The sequence below is a fragment of the Acinonyx jubatus genome, chromosome B2 (genome assembly GCF_027475565.1).
Source record: "Acinonyx jubatus isolate Ajub_Pintada_27869175 chromosome B2, VMU_Ajub_asm_v1.0, whole genome shotgun sequence".
In the NCBI taxonomy this organism is placed as follows: Eukaryota; Metazoa; Chordata; class Mammalia; order Carnivora; family Felidae; genus Acinonyx; species Acinonyx jubatus.
Genome location: NC_069385.1, coordinates 107,451,503 through 107,468,782, shown reverse-complemented (window position 1 = coordinate 107,468,782; position 17,280 = coordinate 107,451,503). Strand labels below are relative to the sequence as shown.

The window sequence follows — 17,280 nt, the reverse complement described above, 5'->3', positions numbered from 1 at the left end:
TCAAACATAATCTCTACACAAGGTAGATGTGTCCTTAGAATTCAAGGTTGAGAAAAAGTATGCAGGGATACACAACTTCGGGTTAGGATCAAGTTGTAACAAACAGCCACTTTTACCCTAACACCCACCAGAGTTGAGGATACAGAGAAACATAACTGAAGGAAATTTCATAAAATGGCAAGATTGCCATAGGATACAAGTCATGGCTGTTCTCATTCCTGGAAGAGTAGCGGTAGAGGACCCGATCATGGACAGGGATTAGGAGAAAGCAGTCATGAATGGCCTGCTAGGCCAGATATTATAATTCTTACCTGTGCCACAGTTTCATATGCTAAATATGCTAAAATTTCCATAGCGACAACATTGGGTTTTATCTCCATACTGCTGCAGTCCAACCAGTCTCGAAATTTGGAGGCTTTTTTGGCTAGCCAGCAAAAAAAAAATACCGAAAATTTAATTTTTAAAGTGTTTTAATACTTCATGTTACCATCACAAAATGGAAATTACCTTTGAAAAATAATGCATCTAAAACGCTATGTTTTCGAAGCCCTAATGATAGTGTCGAGATATTCAAGCCCCGAGAAATTCCTCATGCGTTTGGGTCTTTGCATTTTGTATCCGTGCTACGTAACACAGTACACGAGATGACTTAATGTTCGGACCTTCTCACAGTGTCAGAATAAGTCACCGTTGGCCATAGCTCATGTATTAACAATAGTCAACGGGGTCGCTTGATTGGAACTTTAATTTATGCTTGTGGAAAGAAATTCCTGCAAGAAAGAACCTGTGATTAAAAAAAAAAGAAAACGGGAACGTACAGAAATTGTATTTGCGATACATTTCAAAATGTGTCTATTACTGGAACAGGCTCAAAGTCACAAATTCAGAATAAAATAGAAAAAGTTTATGCCTGCAGTTACAGAATAAAATAGAAAAAGTTTATGCCTGCAGATGTCCAAATTCTTAAGCCTGACTTTCCGAACCTCCAGACTGATTTCAGCCTGTCTTTATACCAGTGCCTACTGAAATGCCACCTGGCCTTGAGTCAACCCTCTCTCTGTTCACCCCGGCTCCTTTCCCTCTGTGGAATGCATCCCGCCTCTCTTCTTCACTCACACGGATCCTGCCTGCACTGTGTACTTCCCCACACAGTCATTTACTGAACACTTATATCATCAGATACCCTTTCATGTCCGCTTATCATTTCTGAAACCGTATCAGAAGATTTTTTGCAGGCAAACACCACGCATCAGGTCTCTCTCTCTGCATCCCTAACGGTACCAAGCGCATGAGGAACCTTCCGGTAAAGATCTCTAAACTGCCACAGTCCGAGGCAGAGTCTAACCTGACATAGGGCCTTTATTAGATATTACTAATTTAACCAGTAATCAACAGGGAAGAGAGTGATGGTAAAGAAATCTGTGCCGATTATTCTTTTGGTTAATCTGGTCCCACGGGTCTATTAAAACCCTTAACGGTCACTCAAAGCATGATGTTTGGATCCTTACAGATACAGGCTTCATGAATTCCACATACAGAAGAGTTTTCTTGTAAATAAATCACAGAAGACATGAAGTCTTGCTATCGAAGTGTATATCCAAAGCTGTCAACTGTGGCAGAATTATGATAATCCCCTCAAAACTATCTCCCCAAAGTAACCAATCTTCCACCTACTCTCTGACATGCAACATTCCATCTAACTAGCGAGCTGCAATCGCTCCCAAACACTTGTGTCACATCTGTGGAATACTTCTGAAGTTCAAGTTAACAGGCAGCAATTTGGCAAAATCAATAAAAGGTACCATATTCACTTCTCCCTTTGACAGGTTGTTAGGAACACAGAAACAGGTATTTTGTGACTATGCCCTAAGCGATTTAAGAGAGGGAAGGGATAATTCCCAGTATTCCATCAGATCTGCCCACCCAAGCAACAGAATTGGTGGCTTCCTCACTAGATTTTAAGCTCTGAGAATGCAGGGATAAGGACCATGTGTCCACCCTGTATCCCCAGCACCTAGAATACGAATAGTGCCTGGCATCAGCAGACTCAAAATAAATATTTCTAGATAAAAACTGAATGAGCAAATGAATGAAAGATGATACTTCTTTAAAGGGTAGGGTCTCAACTTTTCCATGTCCAAAAGGTGCACAGAGGTCCCATAAAACCACTGTGGGTTACTGCTATTCCAACAACAGGTGAAGATTCCCTGAGAGAATTCCCTCCCTGAAGGATGGCTTCAGCGACAGACCTTCCCAGGGTATTGCTGGGAAATACCAGCAAAAGAGGCACAGATACCCCCAGTCATGACAGTTTTTTTCCATCGAGAGGTGGGGGGCACCAGAATGAATGAGTTCCTTCACCTTTACTCCTCTTCTCAATGTATCAGGAGAAAGGGTAATCATGGAAATTGATCAACAATTTCAACAGAATCCTGAACAAAGGTCAGAAGTTCCTAGGATTATCAGTCTTCTGTGCTGGAATTAAAATAACTTCATACGGGGAATTTAAGATTAGTTAATTCTCATACACATTTTTATCTTTCTCATCATCGATCACTAGAAAAATTCAAGTTTCTCTCAATATCCCATTCTTGCATCCCTGCATACTATCTCCTTATTTCTACCCCAACCGTCTCCCAGTCTTGCCATTCTGATCCTTCCCTTAGTGCCCCCTCTAATGCTCATTGCACTCTGAAGAAGTTCTTCTGCGACTTCAATCTCTTCAAAGTTACTGCTACTTGGATTAATTGAAAATAATCCTCCTCAGAAGGCCTCGTCCTCCCTGGAATCTTCTGTAGTAGAGATTCCTTCTTTCTTTCCTCCTGTACACATATACTGATCAGCCATAGACTGCCAGCCTCTTCATTTCCCCATATACCAGAGCACTGGGAGGTCAGACCTTCATTCTCTTAGTTTCTCCAACAGGGAAAACACAGGACAAGTGGACAGAGACTTCTTACCAACAACAGAGGCTAAAAGACAATGCTATCCTGTTTTAACAAATAACTACTAGCCCACAATTTCCTACCCGACTAAACTACCACTTAAGTATGAGGGCAAAATAAAGCATTTTTAAGACAAAAATGAGTGCTTTAAGCTCTCACAGAGCCTTGGGAAAAACAAAATTAGGCTGAGAAGGAATGTTTACTAATGATCAACTTAAAAAATTTAAGTCCAGGATGCATATTAAAAAATTAAGGATAGCAACTAGGATAATAGAAAGAGAATATACACTATACAAACTGTTTGAGGAAACATGGAGTGAAGAAAATCTAATTAATCGGACAGAACAATGAAAAGGAGAAGGAAAAGCAAAATAAAAAAGTAAATTTAAAGCACAAAGACAGCATATATAAACCCAACAGTATAAGTAATTAAACACACATACGTTAAAATCATCAATTAAAATACAAGGAGATTCTCAGATTGACTAAAAAGAAAATCTACGTATTTGTTTACAAAATTCATATATGAAACAAAAGGTTGAAAGGAAAGGCTTGCAAAAAGATTTATCAATTTATAACTAAATTTAAGCTTTGTGAACTAACGTTCATATCAGATGTTAAGACTTTAAGGGAAATGACTATCTAACTTACATAAATATAAAAACCAAAGTGTTGGTGAATTTGATCAGTATCCCAATTCTGCAACTTACCTTCAGCCTAAAAAGTTATACTTGTTAGTTTAAAAATGCATCCGTAGTCCCAATCAGTGAATGCCAAGATCAAATATTTAAGAAGACACATACAGCTGGATCACAATTCCTTTATCCTGGTAATTTATCAGAAGGGTAGAAATGAAAAAAGCCTACCATTCTGACCAGTGTGGGTATTAGTTCTAAATGTGCCGACCCACCTGGACTAAGCATTCCCAACCACAGCACTCTGGCATATAAAACAGAGTCTTCCACTAAGCTTTCATAATGAAGCACCTATGGGTATCATATGAAGAAATATTTTTAAATGCCCAAATCCATCTTCTTTAAAAAAATTAGGCATAATATTATGTCTAAGCTATAAGTATATTCTACAGAAAGGGAAAATATTCATTATTACTGAGTTACAAACAAAAAACTGAGTTGTTAAAAGTCCGATTTCCAAACATAAGATGTATTAGGACGCTCCGGTGGCTATCTGTTTTAGTGTGAAATAGCACGTCTGTTCCTTTAAGTGAATTAAATTTAAAATATGATTTCAAAAAATAGTTCAATAGCACTAAACGTTACTTTATAAACTGGAGATTTATACTTATAAAAGACTTGAATGCCATTTTTAAACCTAAAAATTACAATACAAAAACCTCTCATTTGCTGAAATTGCCATGATCTGAAGTGTCATTTACTTAATGCTTCACAGATGTAGGATGCCAAACTGTTAGTCAGACTGCAAAGTATATTTAGTTAGGACAAAAAAGCTCCCAAAACATGTTTTCCTATATTTTACTGACATTTACATGGGACACTGTTGGAAATGTGTCATTTATTTGTACTTGATGATCTAGAAATGAAGCTCTCATTTTCTTTTTGCAAATCAAATGCATTGTTATTATGACCACAGAACAGTTTTTCCATTTAAAGACACCATTGTGTCTATGATCCCTCAGACCAGGGTCATGTGCTATTCTGTCAGATTTTTAACCGGACTTTTCATCACACTTACTCTTTGACCTTTCCCCCGAGAGTCTTAGTCATGGAACTGTTGTGGTGAGGATGTCTGCTGCACAATTGAGCCCGCTATGTATCACGAGCCTTTCTGTACTTTTAGTAAGCTTGTGTGCAATGACGGGACAGTACTTAATTTATCACTAGGTTATTAGTGTTGCAAGAGCATGGACTAATGAATTTGGCTCACACTGAATGCCTGTTACAGCAGGGGGTTACACACAAAAATGGAAGAGACTATTGATACGTTCCTTTGGGGTAATAAGAGTATGCATAAATAAATGGAAAGCCTGGTATTTATTAATATTGGGGGCTCTTAAATGTCATGACTGTGCTACTCCAGTCCACTGTGGGTCAAGTACAATCAGCAATACTAGTGTAAATACGACTAAGAAACTGGAAAAGAAATTAAAGTGGGAACGTTAAAGAAAATGGAATTTTTCTGACTAAAAGTAATGTGAATAATTAACATGGCTCTCTGTATATTACCAGCACCCTTTAAAACCTCTTAAGACTATTAATTACAAAATAGTAGAGTGGGGTAATATCTTTTATAGACTCCCCTACAATGCAGGGGTTGTTTCTGTAATAGTTATAACTATGCATATATTAAATTCACCAATTTCTGAGGAACGGAGATTGCGTCATACTTTAGCGTATCTGTAACACATAATCTCTTAAACATATAATGAAGCAAAATTAAACATTTACTTACAGAAACTTAATTGTCGACTTTCACAGAATTCTGCATACTGAGCTGAATCCATAATTCGAGTTTGCCTTTCTGCTCTCTAACAGATAAAGAGACACACAAACAATGTTTCAGGGCAAGTAGACCACTGTCTATGTTTTCTTGGCTAAAACGCAGAAATGAAATTCCATTTTTCTTTCTTGACTTTAAGTAAACAGTTTAGTACTACCATAAATATCATGATACATAAAATTATGTTAAGTTAACTGTAGTTTTGAAGCTTGTGTCTTTTGGAAGTTTAAAATACCATTTTCTTCTCTTCTGTTATTGTCATTATAGCCGAAGGAAAAAACCCTAAAGAATCTTACTTCTTAGATTGTGTACTTCTACATTTTCTTAATCAACTTCCATCTAAGGAAAAACCGTGAGAAGATGATAACAAATCAAACAGAAAAACTGTTAATCATTATTGCCCAACTATTGCCATAGAGCTGGGGATTTGCAATGTTAAAATTGGAGTCAATGAATGGAATCCATATAGTTTCCCTCAGAACACAGAGCCAGAGCTAACAAATCCATATTTTAAACTGCAAAGAAAATAAAGAAAAAGGTAAACACAACACAAAACCTTTAATCTGAGTCCAGGTATGATTCACAGTTTGGTAGAGTTTCATTCGTGGGTTTTTGATTCAGTATAGCAGATGTTTGCTGCTTCATTGTCCCACAAGAGGTAGGATAATTATAATTCACCCATAGTTCGGTGGGAAAGAATATGACCGCTTCCGCTTCCTTGGCAAGGGAAGCATTTTGAAATGAGACAGGCTGGTACTTCTTGGAATGAGATTCTGGCCAGTAAAGGAAAAAAATTCCCTGAGATTTTAATTTTTTTCTGCTTTGGAAGGGCTCTCAGCAAGTTTTCTTTATCACAGTTGGGAGTACATAAGTACCACTGCTAACGTCTGGATGTTTTTATATATTTTTTTAAACTGAAATTACTGTTTTTTCATTTTGTTTGATTTGGGTAGTGGTCAACTGAATTCTGATGATGTATCTGTTGATGGGACGAATAATCGTGTACTAATGCTGCTCCATGCAGAAAAGACAGATGGGGTGGTGGGAGTTAAGGTAAAATTCACCAGCTCCTGTGGTTCTAAGACCACTGACTTTTTTTCCCCCTTGCTTCTCTTTTTCTCTTCTTTCCCTCTCTTCTTTCCTTCCTAATCTCTCCTGACCCCATACATACAAACACATATATGTGCTGACATAAACCCAGACTTCTTTATTTACCCTCTAGGTTCAAGTATCCTTTTTGAACATGTATTAATAAATAGCATGCACACATTATGTACATTATGTGCAGTGCATATCTGAAACATTATGTTTCCTTAAGGATGTATTATTGGGTGAATTTTTCAATACTTAGAAGTATTTTTTGATATGTGAATGCATGATTTGGTTTTGTCCTTTTTAGCGTACCTGACACATGACTCAGTAAATGTTTGCTAATGGACAGTAGGAAATAAGGGAGAATTTTGAATATAAGGTGTTTATTAAAAAAAAGGTTCTAACGCATAACGCTGTCAGTGTCTGACTATACATTTGTATTTCTAGCTCCGAGAGAATTTCTGACCATGACAATTAAACAATGAAACCTCCGTGAAATGAACAAATGCTACCATTTTAGCCTATGATCAGGGCAAATGACCATCATCGCCATGATGTGGCTAGTCCTTGATTATCTACGCATTCCTGTATGTCTTCTCTGCTGCTCTCCAGCTAGGCAGCTTCATCCACCCAACACATGCTAAACAGAAAGGACTTAGATAAATAATGGAAAAAGAAAATTCCTAATGGGATTCTTAACACTAACTTTCCTTCCACCGAGCTGGACAATCAAGATTTGGTTTCTCTATAGATGTTTGCGTGGTTGATCATTAAGCATCTGAATATGTATTCTTGGAAACGGAAGTTAGGAACACTCATCCTAAGGGGCTCAGGCTTCCAGGGTTGTGGGCTTTAATCAAGCCAGGCATCTGATGTAAGATCCCGAGCTACATTTAAAAGACACTGGAGGACTTCCAATTATTACAGCTAGCGTCGATTCCTTTCGGACACCTGATTCATGGTCTATTGTCTTTTTTTCATCAAGTATCTTAAGTTTGCTTTCAATTCCTCTAGCACTGAAGCTTTAGAGCCCCATGAAGCTGGCCCTTGGCCGTGAGCAGAAAGCCACCGACCAAGTGCCCAGCATACAGCACACGCTCAGGAAAGAGCAGCTGACTTAACAGCAAAGATGCACAGGCACTACAAAACCATGGCATATCAGAGCTGGAGGATGACTTCAAGTTCACCTTGTTCAAACCCCCTCACCTTAAAGAGAAGGAAATTGAGGCTCAGAGAGAAGTGATTTGTCAAAGGTCATCAAGTTAGTACTGCAGGCCTGGACTGCCAATTCCGGAGCCAGCCTATCTTCATTATAAGAAGTTGTCTCCAACCTACAGTAATGGTGTTACTCCAATATTCTTCTTTGGAATCCTCTAAAGTCTATACATTCCCTTACTAACCCATATCATGTGGCCACCATTAGTAATGTGCTCAAAGTGCTCATGCCCAAATACAATTAAATAAGGTCCTGGGTCAGCAAAGAAGGCATAACCCGGGGATAATCAAGTGCAGAGTGTTCAAACTGTAATGAACCTGATAGTGCACAGGTGTGCTGCAAACACATCACAGGTGTGCAGACATCCTGTTTTCCCCTCAACCTTCTAAATGTGCAGGAGGCTGAGGCAGCAGAACCCCCAGGCCGGTATCTGGTCATAAGCTGCCTTGTCCATTTACCGCAGTGTGGCATAAAACGATCACTTTCTACGTGTGCCATGACACGAAAGAGGGTGGGAAGCAGTTGTACTAAAACCAATGAATGTCCCTGAATGTTACGTGACACAGCGCATGTGTGCTATTCACAGAATGGTCAAGTGAGCTCAAAATGAAATCAGAGACACCGACTGGCAGTCCAGGATGCTGAGGATGATTCAGATATGCTCATCACGCTAATTTTCGTCTACTCCTCTCTCTTCCCCATGAGTTATTTCAAATAAACTGAAAGAAAGGGACAAATGTGGCCTTATAAAAGGGCCCAAATCTCTCACATCTCATTATATTATCTCTGGTCTATACACTGTCACCTTAAAATCAGGAAAGGTGGTAAATATCTAACCCTCATAGGCTCTGTGTTCTTTAAAGATAGTTAACTATGTTTTACTTCTCTAATCTCAGCATTGGTCAGTGCTTAGCTTGGATTTACCTGGATCCCAGTAAATGTCACTGGCTAGCTGCATGGGTGGGCAGGCAGATGGATGGATGGATGGATGGAGGCAAAAGAAATCCATATAAATCCTTGTTGCCTGATCTAAAATCAGGAACTGTTAATATTTGTAATCAAGTTGTCCAAATTCCAGAGAGGGTAGGTGACTTTTTAAAGCCAAAGTCCCAAAAAAAAATCAAGACATTGGCCAACTTATTAAATAAGCTGGCTCCAATTTTCTGTAATGTTCTCATTCCACTTGCCCTTCTGCCTCTATTCAGATCACCCATTGCAATCCACGCTTTGAGTGCACACTGACAGTACTCTTCTATTCCTGGTACTGTAGGGAATCTCCGGAAAAGATGCAAGAGGGAAAATCATAAGCCCTGTAGAACAGCGTGATCAGAAAAACAATGCTTATTCTGTACAGAGAGCAGCACAATAACCTTTAAAATAAACTGTTGTAAAAGCTCCATTTTTCAGTTGAGGATACTGAGCTCTAGAGAGTAAAAAACAATCTTTTTTTAGAGAAGTAAAAAAAAAATAATAGCTTTTTAAGCATAGAGTTGATAAAGCTAGTAAGTAAAACTTGGGTCCTAGACATCCTCCTGTGAGGTAGATCACTGAACAATCATGGCAGGTTAATCACAGCTTTTATTCATCCTGGATATTCTCAAATTACACAATGTTCTCCTGATCTCAGACTGCCACATGGACGTAAGGTCATCTGTGGATTAGTCATGCTCTTGTATCTACAAGTCCAATTTGTTTTCTACTTATCTGTCAATTCTACCCAGTCCTTGGTTTATGGTACATACTAGAGGCTTTTTAAGAAATTAGACCTTACCAGTACTACAGTCTAGCAAAATATTCCCATAGAGGGGCATACATGGAAAAATCACTTTTGGAAGAATTATTCCTAACCTTTTCCAAGCACGCAACAATATTCTAAAATTTCACTGGAATGGCTCTTTAAAAAGGTAAGAGAGCATAGTTACGCTAATCGTCATTCATTTCACTACCAAGAAGTTACAGCCTTTTCTGGCTATTGTAAAACAAACTCAGAAGGCAGAATTCCATGCCAGATGAACTCATTTTCTTGGGTCCTACCTAAATGAAAACAGGGAAGCAGATATCCCTACAGATGCAGTAGCCAGTATGATTCGTTTGCTTGTTCACTACCTTAACAAAACAGGCTCTGAGTATACATTTGTTAATTTAAATTTTCAGTGAGGAGCTCTCATTTCAATGAACATGAAACTGCTTGTGTCCTGGAAAAATATTTTCAGCAGTGACGATCACCATTTGCCCCTGTCTATACCAGTTTGAGGTATGAGGCTGGATTACTTACGCAGCATACAGTTTCATTTAAATTCTCCGCGTGCTTTCACTGAAGCATCCATAAAGGTTAGAGAAACTATGTGCTGGCATATCTCTTGGCGGCTTCTCAAGACACATGACATTTATCTTTCTCCAGCGATACAGAATCACAGAGCATAACTTTGAAACCAAGATGAAAGTTTATCTGCTCTCACTTCCACCTTGGATTTTTAAAAAAATTTTAACTTTGATTACTCTTAGAAGTCTTACCATTGAAACGCAAAGTCCTTTCTGCATGGAAAAGGTGAAGTGCCAATAGCCACTACCAACTACCTCATGTTAAACAGGAATTGGTTGCTGAATTTGAAAACCGCAAATGGCACGGCGGGCAGTAGAATCCAGCAATGTGAAAACATGCAGCTTGTGGGATGTGTATGCGTGTTCATGTATGTTGTGGTTCATCTGCAGAATGACATGAAGAGATCAGTAAACACCACAGAATGCTAAAGAAACTTAGATGCCATATCCCCCACTCACTCTAGATAGAGAAGCGGAGGTTCAGGAAGGTTAAAGGGTTTACCTGGATTGCTGCAGTCAACCGGGTACCCAGCTGAGTGCTCACTGGCCTCCCTGGATTAGTGTGTAATTCAGCGGATCCTCCTACCCAGGAGTCAAGTGAGTCTCCTTCAAACCACCTGGTAGATTTTCCTCACCTCTGCACCCAAGTGCAAAGCTCACCATTTTGGGCCTAGAGTACTGCAACTCATTCCTGGCTGGTTCCTCCCAAATATTTTAACTCTCCCAACCCATCTGGGTACAGCAACTATAAATAAAAACATGGAGAAAGGGCCTTGGCACATAGCAAGACCTTACCATAGCAGGCCCTCCTCTATCCCCACACCGCTTTCATGCTTCTGCCTCATAAACTCAAACAATGGCTCTCAGCAGATCACTCACTGCATCAAATTGAAGCTCAAATGCTGGGCTTGCAAATACAGCCACAATCTGGTTCATTCTTTATAGGCAGGCAATGTCCTCACTAAAACCTAACACCTTTGTGGTACTCAGGTCACCCTTTGTCACATCCGCCATGTTGCTGTCCCGTGCGCCTCCGCCATGACTGTGCTGTCCATCTCCCTCCTCTTCCACAGGGCATTTAGCTCCTTCCCCTTCCGCATGGGCACCACCTTCCCTAGGAAGTTTTCCCAAAAGCTCCCAGGTCACACTGATCTCTCTCCTGGAACATTTGTTCTTCTAGACAGTATTACAACCCTGCACTTTCTATGTGTTCTACTTTTGTTTCCCCTCAAAGGTTGCAGCTGCGAGAACGTATTTATTATTCACTGAAAAAAGCAAGCTGAAAACTGAATTGCATGTATCTTGATCCCATTTATGATTAAAACACACACACGTGTGCAAACGTCTGGAAGCACATACATTATATTTTCGTAGTATTTATCCCTGGGGGTAGCATTGCCGGTAAGTTTTACTTTTTCAGTCACGCATTTCAGTATTGTTTTAACTTTTCCTTAGGTGAATTACAGTAAGAAAAAACATTTTTAAAAACGAAGAGAATTTAAATGTAAAGAAATTCCTCTTGAGTTAACTTTGCTTGGCCTACTGGAGGTCATGAAGTAAATGTCCACACACACAAAAATAATCAAAGCAGTTATTCAAGAGGCAGAAAATCACAGAGAAACAGCATAAGTTTGGATATATGTTCTCACAGAGTGAGTGTGAGCAAGAGGGAGAAAGGAGAATGTTACTGAATTAATTAGGGAGCCAACTCAAAATCCTGATTGTCTCTGAATTATACAACTGAATACAAATACAATGTATTTTCTATTTCATAGCCTGAAAAATGAAATTTTCCATTGGTGCTAACTTGTTCTTCCTGCATGATTTTCATAATACATCAATTTTGTGTGCCTAAGGTATTAAGAATATATTACAATAATCACGAGAAGTTTCTTAAAGAAGTAGCTATAGACTTAGGAGAACGTTCAAGGGACTTAAAAGGGATTTTGAGCTAAAAATAAGTGAGTAATTCCCAGTGAGTACAAAGCATCAGTGATTGAGAAATACACAAAAGGATATTTGTGACAGTAGTTCATAATAGAGTTGTTTCAAAATATTGAATTTTTAGGGGCGTTTATACTGTATGGGTCTAGATACATTAATTAATGTGACTATAGTTTTTTCTTTTCCGTATATTCTAAACTATCAAGAATGAGCATGAATTGGTTATAAGGAAAATACAGTTGTTATTTAAATAGTGCTTTTAAAATCGGTTGAATGTTTACAATTTTTAAATCTGAATTTATTAAGCTAGTAGTGAGGAAAATTACACACAATATATTATTTCCTATCCTGGGATAAAACGTGTGCTAAGAGATGTATTTTTTTCCCAATAACTTAGTAGCACACAACCACACAATTCCACGTTTAGCTGTAAATCCTCATGCAGTGTTAGGACTAATTCTTACTAATGTTTCCCCCGAAACTGTAAACATGCTCTGTAATAACTAAGTTGGCAAATAATATAAAAAGCTATGTGAGTTTCTGCCCAAACTAGTTCTTTGAAGTAACAGAAGAAGACTAACCTCTTTTTTGTTTTCCTGATTGAGGATGCTGTAACCCTTTTTTGTGGCTTTTATGTGACTGTACATCCAAAAGTGAACATACTAAATGAATACATACAAGCTCTTTAGGTATCCTGAAGAACATTCCTAAAAATTCTCATCGGTTTATGTAATATCCAGATGAGTCGACACAGCTTTAGAGTCTAGCAAATCTAGAAGGATATAGTTAAATATTTTGGCTATTTAGCTAAACTTTTAAGACACTGTCTGGAAAATGTGCATGTAAAGCCACTGTTGAACAAAACGCAGTTCATATTTTCTCTTTAACCTTGAGCTGGAGCTGTAGACCTTTCCATTTTCATTTAGCAAGATCAAATTCTCAAGCAGTCCAATGCACATATCAAATGGAGGCTGGCTTCGCTTACACAGTGGGAAAGTTTGGCACCTTTAAAATAAAATCTTGTGAAGGAGGAAGCCTGTCAGTGCAACATGGCTCTCATCCTCTTCAAGGATACGTGGAACTCTACCAGAACAAGGAAGGGCCCTGCTTGGAATCTCCCTTTGTTGCTACTACATGATACATCTACGTTTTTTTGATAAGGATTTTTGCATGTGAAAATAAAATTTTTACCTTGTATTACTTCATCCATTAATTCTAAGGTGCATAGCTCTACCATTAAAATATATCTGGAATAAACCACTCTTCACCACTTTCCACTTCGCTGCTACTATTCTGGTCCAAGCGGTCATTATCATCATCTCCCCTGGATTACTGCAATAATCTCCTAATGGGTCTTCCTGCTCCCACTCGTCCTTCCCAACCCCTGCCAGTTCATTCGCCACACAATAGCCAGTGTGATCCTTTAAAAGATGAAAATCGGGTCATGCCATTTATGATTAAAACTGCCAGTGGTATCTCATCCCCCCAGAACGAAAGTCAAAATTCTCAGAATGGCCTGCATATCCCTACACAGTCTTGTTCCCTATTAACTGTCCGGTCTCATTTCCTATCACTCTCCTCACTTACTCCACATTCCAGCCCACTCGCCTATCTGATGTTTCCTGAAAACGACAAACATATTCCCATCCAGGAGCCTGTGCATTTGTGACACCCCTGCTCTATCTTCACCCCACATCATTGGCTTGCTCACTCACTTCTTTGGGTCTCTGTTCACAGGCCCCCTTCTTAGAGAAGCTGTTGATGACCACTATATATAAAACAGCAGCTCCTGGCAGGGTACTCTCTATTGCCTGGCTTCATTTTTCTTCATAGCTCTTACTATTTATCATCTGCCACAATGATAGATGTATTTCTTTGTGGCTTATCTGTTTCTCAACTAGAATACAAAGCTCCTCAATGGCAGAGATTATGCCTGTCTCATTCACTGCTAACTCCCCAATGAGGTGGATACAGAGTAGGTGTTTCATAAACATTGGTGGAATTGAATATATATGTATACATGTGCATATATACGTATACATACGCATATATATATACATATATATGCATATACAAATGCATATATATACATAGATAGACATATACATACATATATATATATATATATATATATATATATATATATACATACACACACACACACACACATATATATTCTTCCTACAGTCTATATATGGAAAGGTTAATATCTCTAAGGCAAGGTTTCTCAGTCCTGGCACTACTGACATTTTGGGCTGAATGATTCTGTGCTGTGGGGACTGTCCTGTGCACTGTAGGATGTTTAGGGAATTCCTGACTTTTACCCACTAGATGCCAACAGCTTCTGCCTGATACTTCCTGGGTTATGAAAACCAAGATGTCTCCAAATATTGCCAAATGTCCCCTACAGGGCAACATCACACCCAACTGAGAACCACTAGTCTAAGAGGAAGAAGACCTACCATTGGTTGCCTCCCTGCTATGTGTCATGTGCTGTGCTTGGTCATTAACATTATCTCTTTTAATTCTTCCAATAATCTCAATGGGCAGATATGATTATTTTTAAAATGAAGAAGCTATGGCTCAGATGTTAGGTAACTTGTCTAAGACTGCACATCAAATAAGGTTGCTACAATCTCAAACCAGGTCTGTCTTACTCCAAAGTCTACGCTCTTTTTCCTATGAATCCTCACAAATGAAACTGCTGAAAGCAGAGATACTTTGATAGAGGTGAGGGAAGCGGATGTACAGTCTTCCAATTTTCCTTGCCTTCTGAAAGATATTCCCCAATGAAATAAAAACTGCAGAAATCTGTGCTCTCCTATTGTATCTGCCTTTCAAGGAACAAGCACTGTGCTTCTATATCTGGTTTTAGAACTGAGGCCATTTCAGACACGAGATTCCTAGGAGGACCATGATACTGAATGAACAACTAATCCCCACGCATCTGTCAGAGTGATCTTTTAAAAATGGAATTGTGTCATTTGTATCAAATCCCTCTTTGGTTTTCATATCATGGACTGTTGCAAAATTGACAGGTTTATCTGAGAGGCATATATGAAAGAAAGAGTGCTCCTAAAATACAGATCACAACACACGCTGCTACTTGTAGCCCTCCTGACCCAGTGCGATAGGCCCCGCCCTCACCTCCCAAAAGAACCCTCCTCCCTATCCCAAGCCACACTATTGCTGCCAGAAACACTTAGGAGCAGCAGAACTACCTGCCTCAGTGATGGATCAGAACAACCAATTTAAAGTCCTCTCGCACTGTTGGTGGGAATGCAAACTGGTGCAGTCACTCTGGAAAACAGTGTGGAGGTTCCTCAAAAAATTAAAAACAGAACTACCCTATGACCCAGAAACAGCACTGCTAGGAATTTACCCAAGGGATACAGGAGTGCTGATGCATAGGGGCACATGTACCCCAATGTTTATAGCAGCACTTTCCACAGGAGCCAAATTATGGAAAGAGCCTAAATGTCCATCAACTGACGTATGGATAAAGAAGATGTGGGTTTGTATATACGCATGGAATACTACTTGGCAATGTGAAAGAATGAAATCATGCCATTTGTAGCAACGTGGATGGAACTGGAGGGTATTATGCTAAGTGAAATAAGTCAGGCAGAAAAGACAGATACCATATGTTTTCACTCATATGTGGATCCTGAGAAACTTAACAGAAGACCATGGAGGAAGGGAAGGGGGAAAAAAAAAGTTACAGAGAGGGAGGGAGGCAAACCATAAGAGACTTAAATACTGAGAACAAACTGGGGGTTGATGGGGGGGTGGGAGGAGAGGGGAAAGTGGGTGACGGGCATTGAGGAGGGCACCTGTTGGGATGAGCACTGGGTGTTGTATGGAAACCAATTTGTCAATAAATTGTATTTAATAAAAAATAAATAAAATATAAAAAAAACTAGATACAAAAAAATAAACTCTTCATTATCTATAATTCATGTTGATACTCCTCAGCTCTCAGTTCAGAAGATACTTTAAAAATTGGCAATTCACATAGTAAACCTTAATCATTCTAACTAAGGAGGTAGCTTAGCAAGATGGTCAAATTATTCATTTAGGAATCTTCCATTGAAGAAAAATACTGCTGTAAACAAACTCTGAAATCAAGGGGGACAGCAAAAAAACATGTTTTAACAGTAAATCTGAATCACGCCATGTTTTAAAAATTCATAAAGGAGAAAGATGAAATGATGAAAAGATGAATAATGGGATCTCTTACATTATGCACCAGTGAAGAAATGAAGTCACCCATCGATGTAAAATTCTCAAGGGACTATATTATAGAGGAAAAATAGGCTTTTACAACTGGGTACCATCTGAGTTAAGATTAGAAACAAAGAAAACCAAATTAAATTGTTTATTCCTTACAGAGAATGCCCTTAATCATTTTACAGATGAAGTTTCTTTTCTCATAACTGGCCGAGTTGTTTTCATGAGTCAGAAATGAACAAGTTCATCAATAGAAGTCTGCCACAGAGACTGATCTAGCTGAAAGCACGAGTTAACACAAAACAAAGAAAGAAAATGATTTCCTGAGTATGCCAAGTTTTAATCACTGAAAAAAAAAAAAAAAGCCAGCAATGGACTTGACCAAATATGGCTACAATGCCATTCAGTAATCATAGCTATTGAAATTGCTTTTGTTTCCAATGTAATAAGTGAAAATTTCTAAATGGTTAACAGGAAAAAGCAGGAATGTCTACACGTTCAGAAAATTAAGGTCTATTTTCCATTTTTAGCTTTTAAAAAGTCTACCCAATGAATTTACAAAAGAAACAAAACCAGAAATCATCTCGGAAGTAACTGTGCTTTCAAAATCTTTGAAAAAAGTACTAGAGGGAGGGACGTCTCTCCTAAAGCAGCCCTGTTTGTACTCGGATTCAGTATTTCAAGCAGCCTGAACACTATGACAGCCTCTTGGGCTTCAAAGAATGCAGAACAGAGAAATCCCTTGGAATCATAGATGTAAAACCTATAATTATGGTTATTTAACAAAATGGTTTCTGTTAAGATATTTGATGATGAAATTCCCATCCTCAGATGTCAGTGCCCAAATTTTAATCAGCCTTTACTCATAAGTAAATGTGTTCTAACTGTTATTTGATTAAATGTCCGTGGCCATTAGGCCCAGCTCTGAAGTAAGAAGGCTTACAGAAGGCATGCCACAGAGGGTGCGGAATGGATTATGTAGAAAGACGCAGAAAGGAGGATTGCTTTTAGTAACTTCGTGATGTGAGGCAGTGTTTCACCTTAAAGTAACCA

At 38.7% G+C, this 17,280-nt stretch overlaps 1 protein-coding gene across 4 annotated transcripts in view; it reads right to left on the bottom strand.

Moving 5' to 3' along the window:
• Positions 1-17,280, bottom strand: part of SUPT3H (SPT3 homolog, SAGA and STAGA complex component) — a 530,133-nt gene that overhangs the window by 100,086 nt on the left and 412,767 nt on the right. For all 4 annotated transcript variants that reach the window (XM_027057634.2, XM_053222732.1, XM_053222733.1 and 1 more), the window contains 2 exons: positions 5,376-5,451; positions 312-424 (listed from right to left, as the gene is read on the bottom strand). In XM_027057634.2, the coding sequence (XP_026913435.1) occupies positions 312-424; positions 5,376-5,451 (189 nt within the window). The remainder of the gene's footprint in view (positions 1-311; positions 425-5,375; positions 5,452-17,280) is intronic.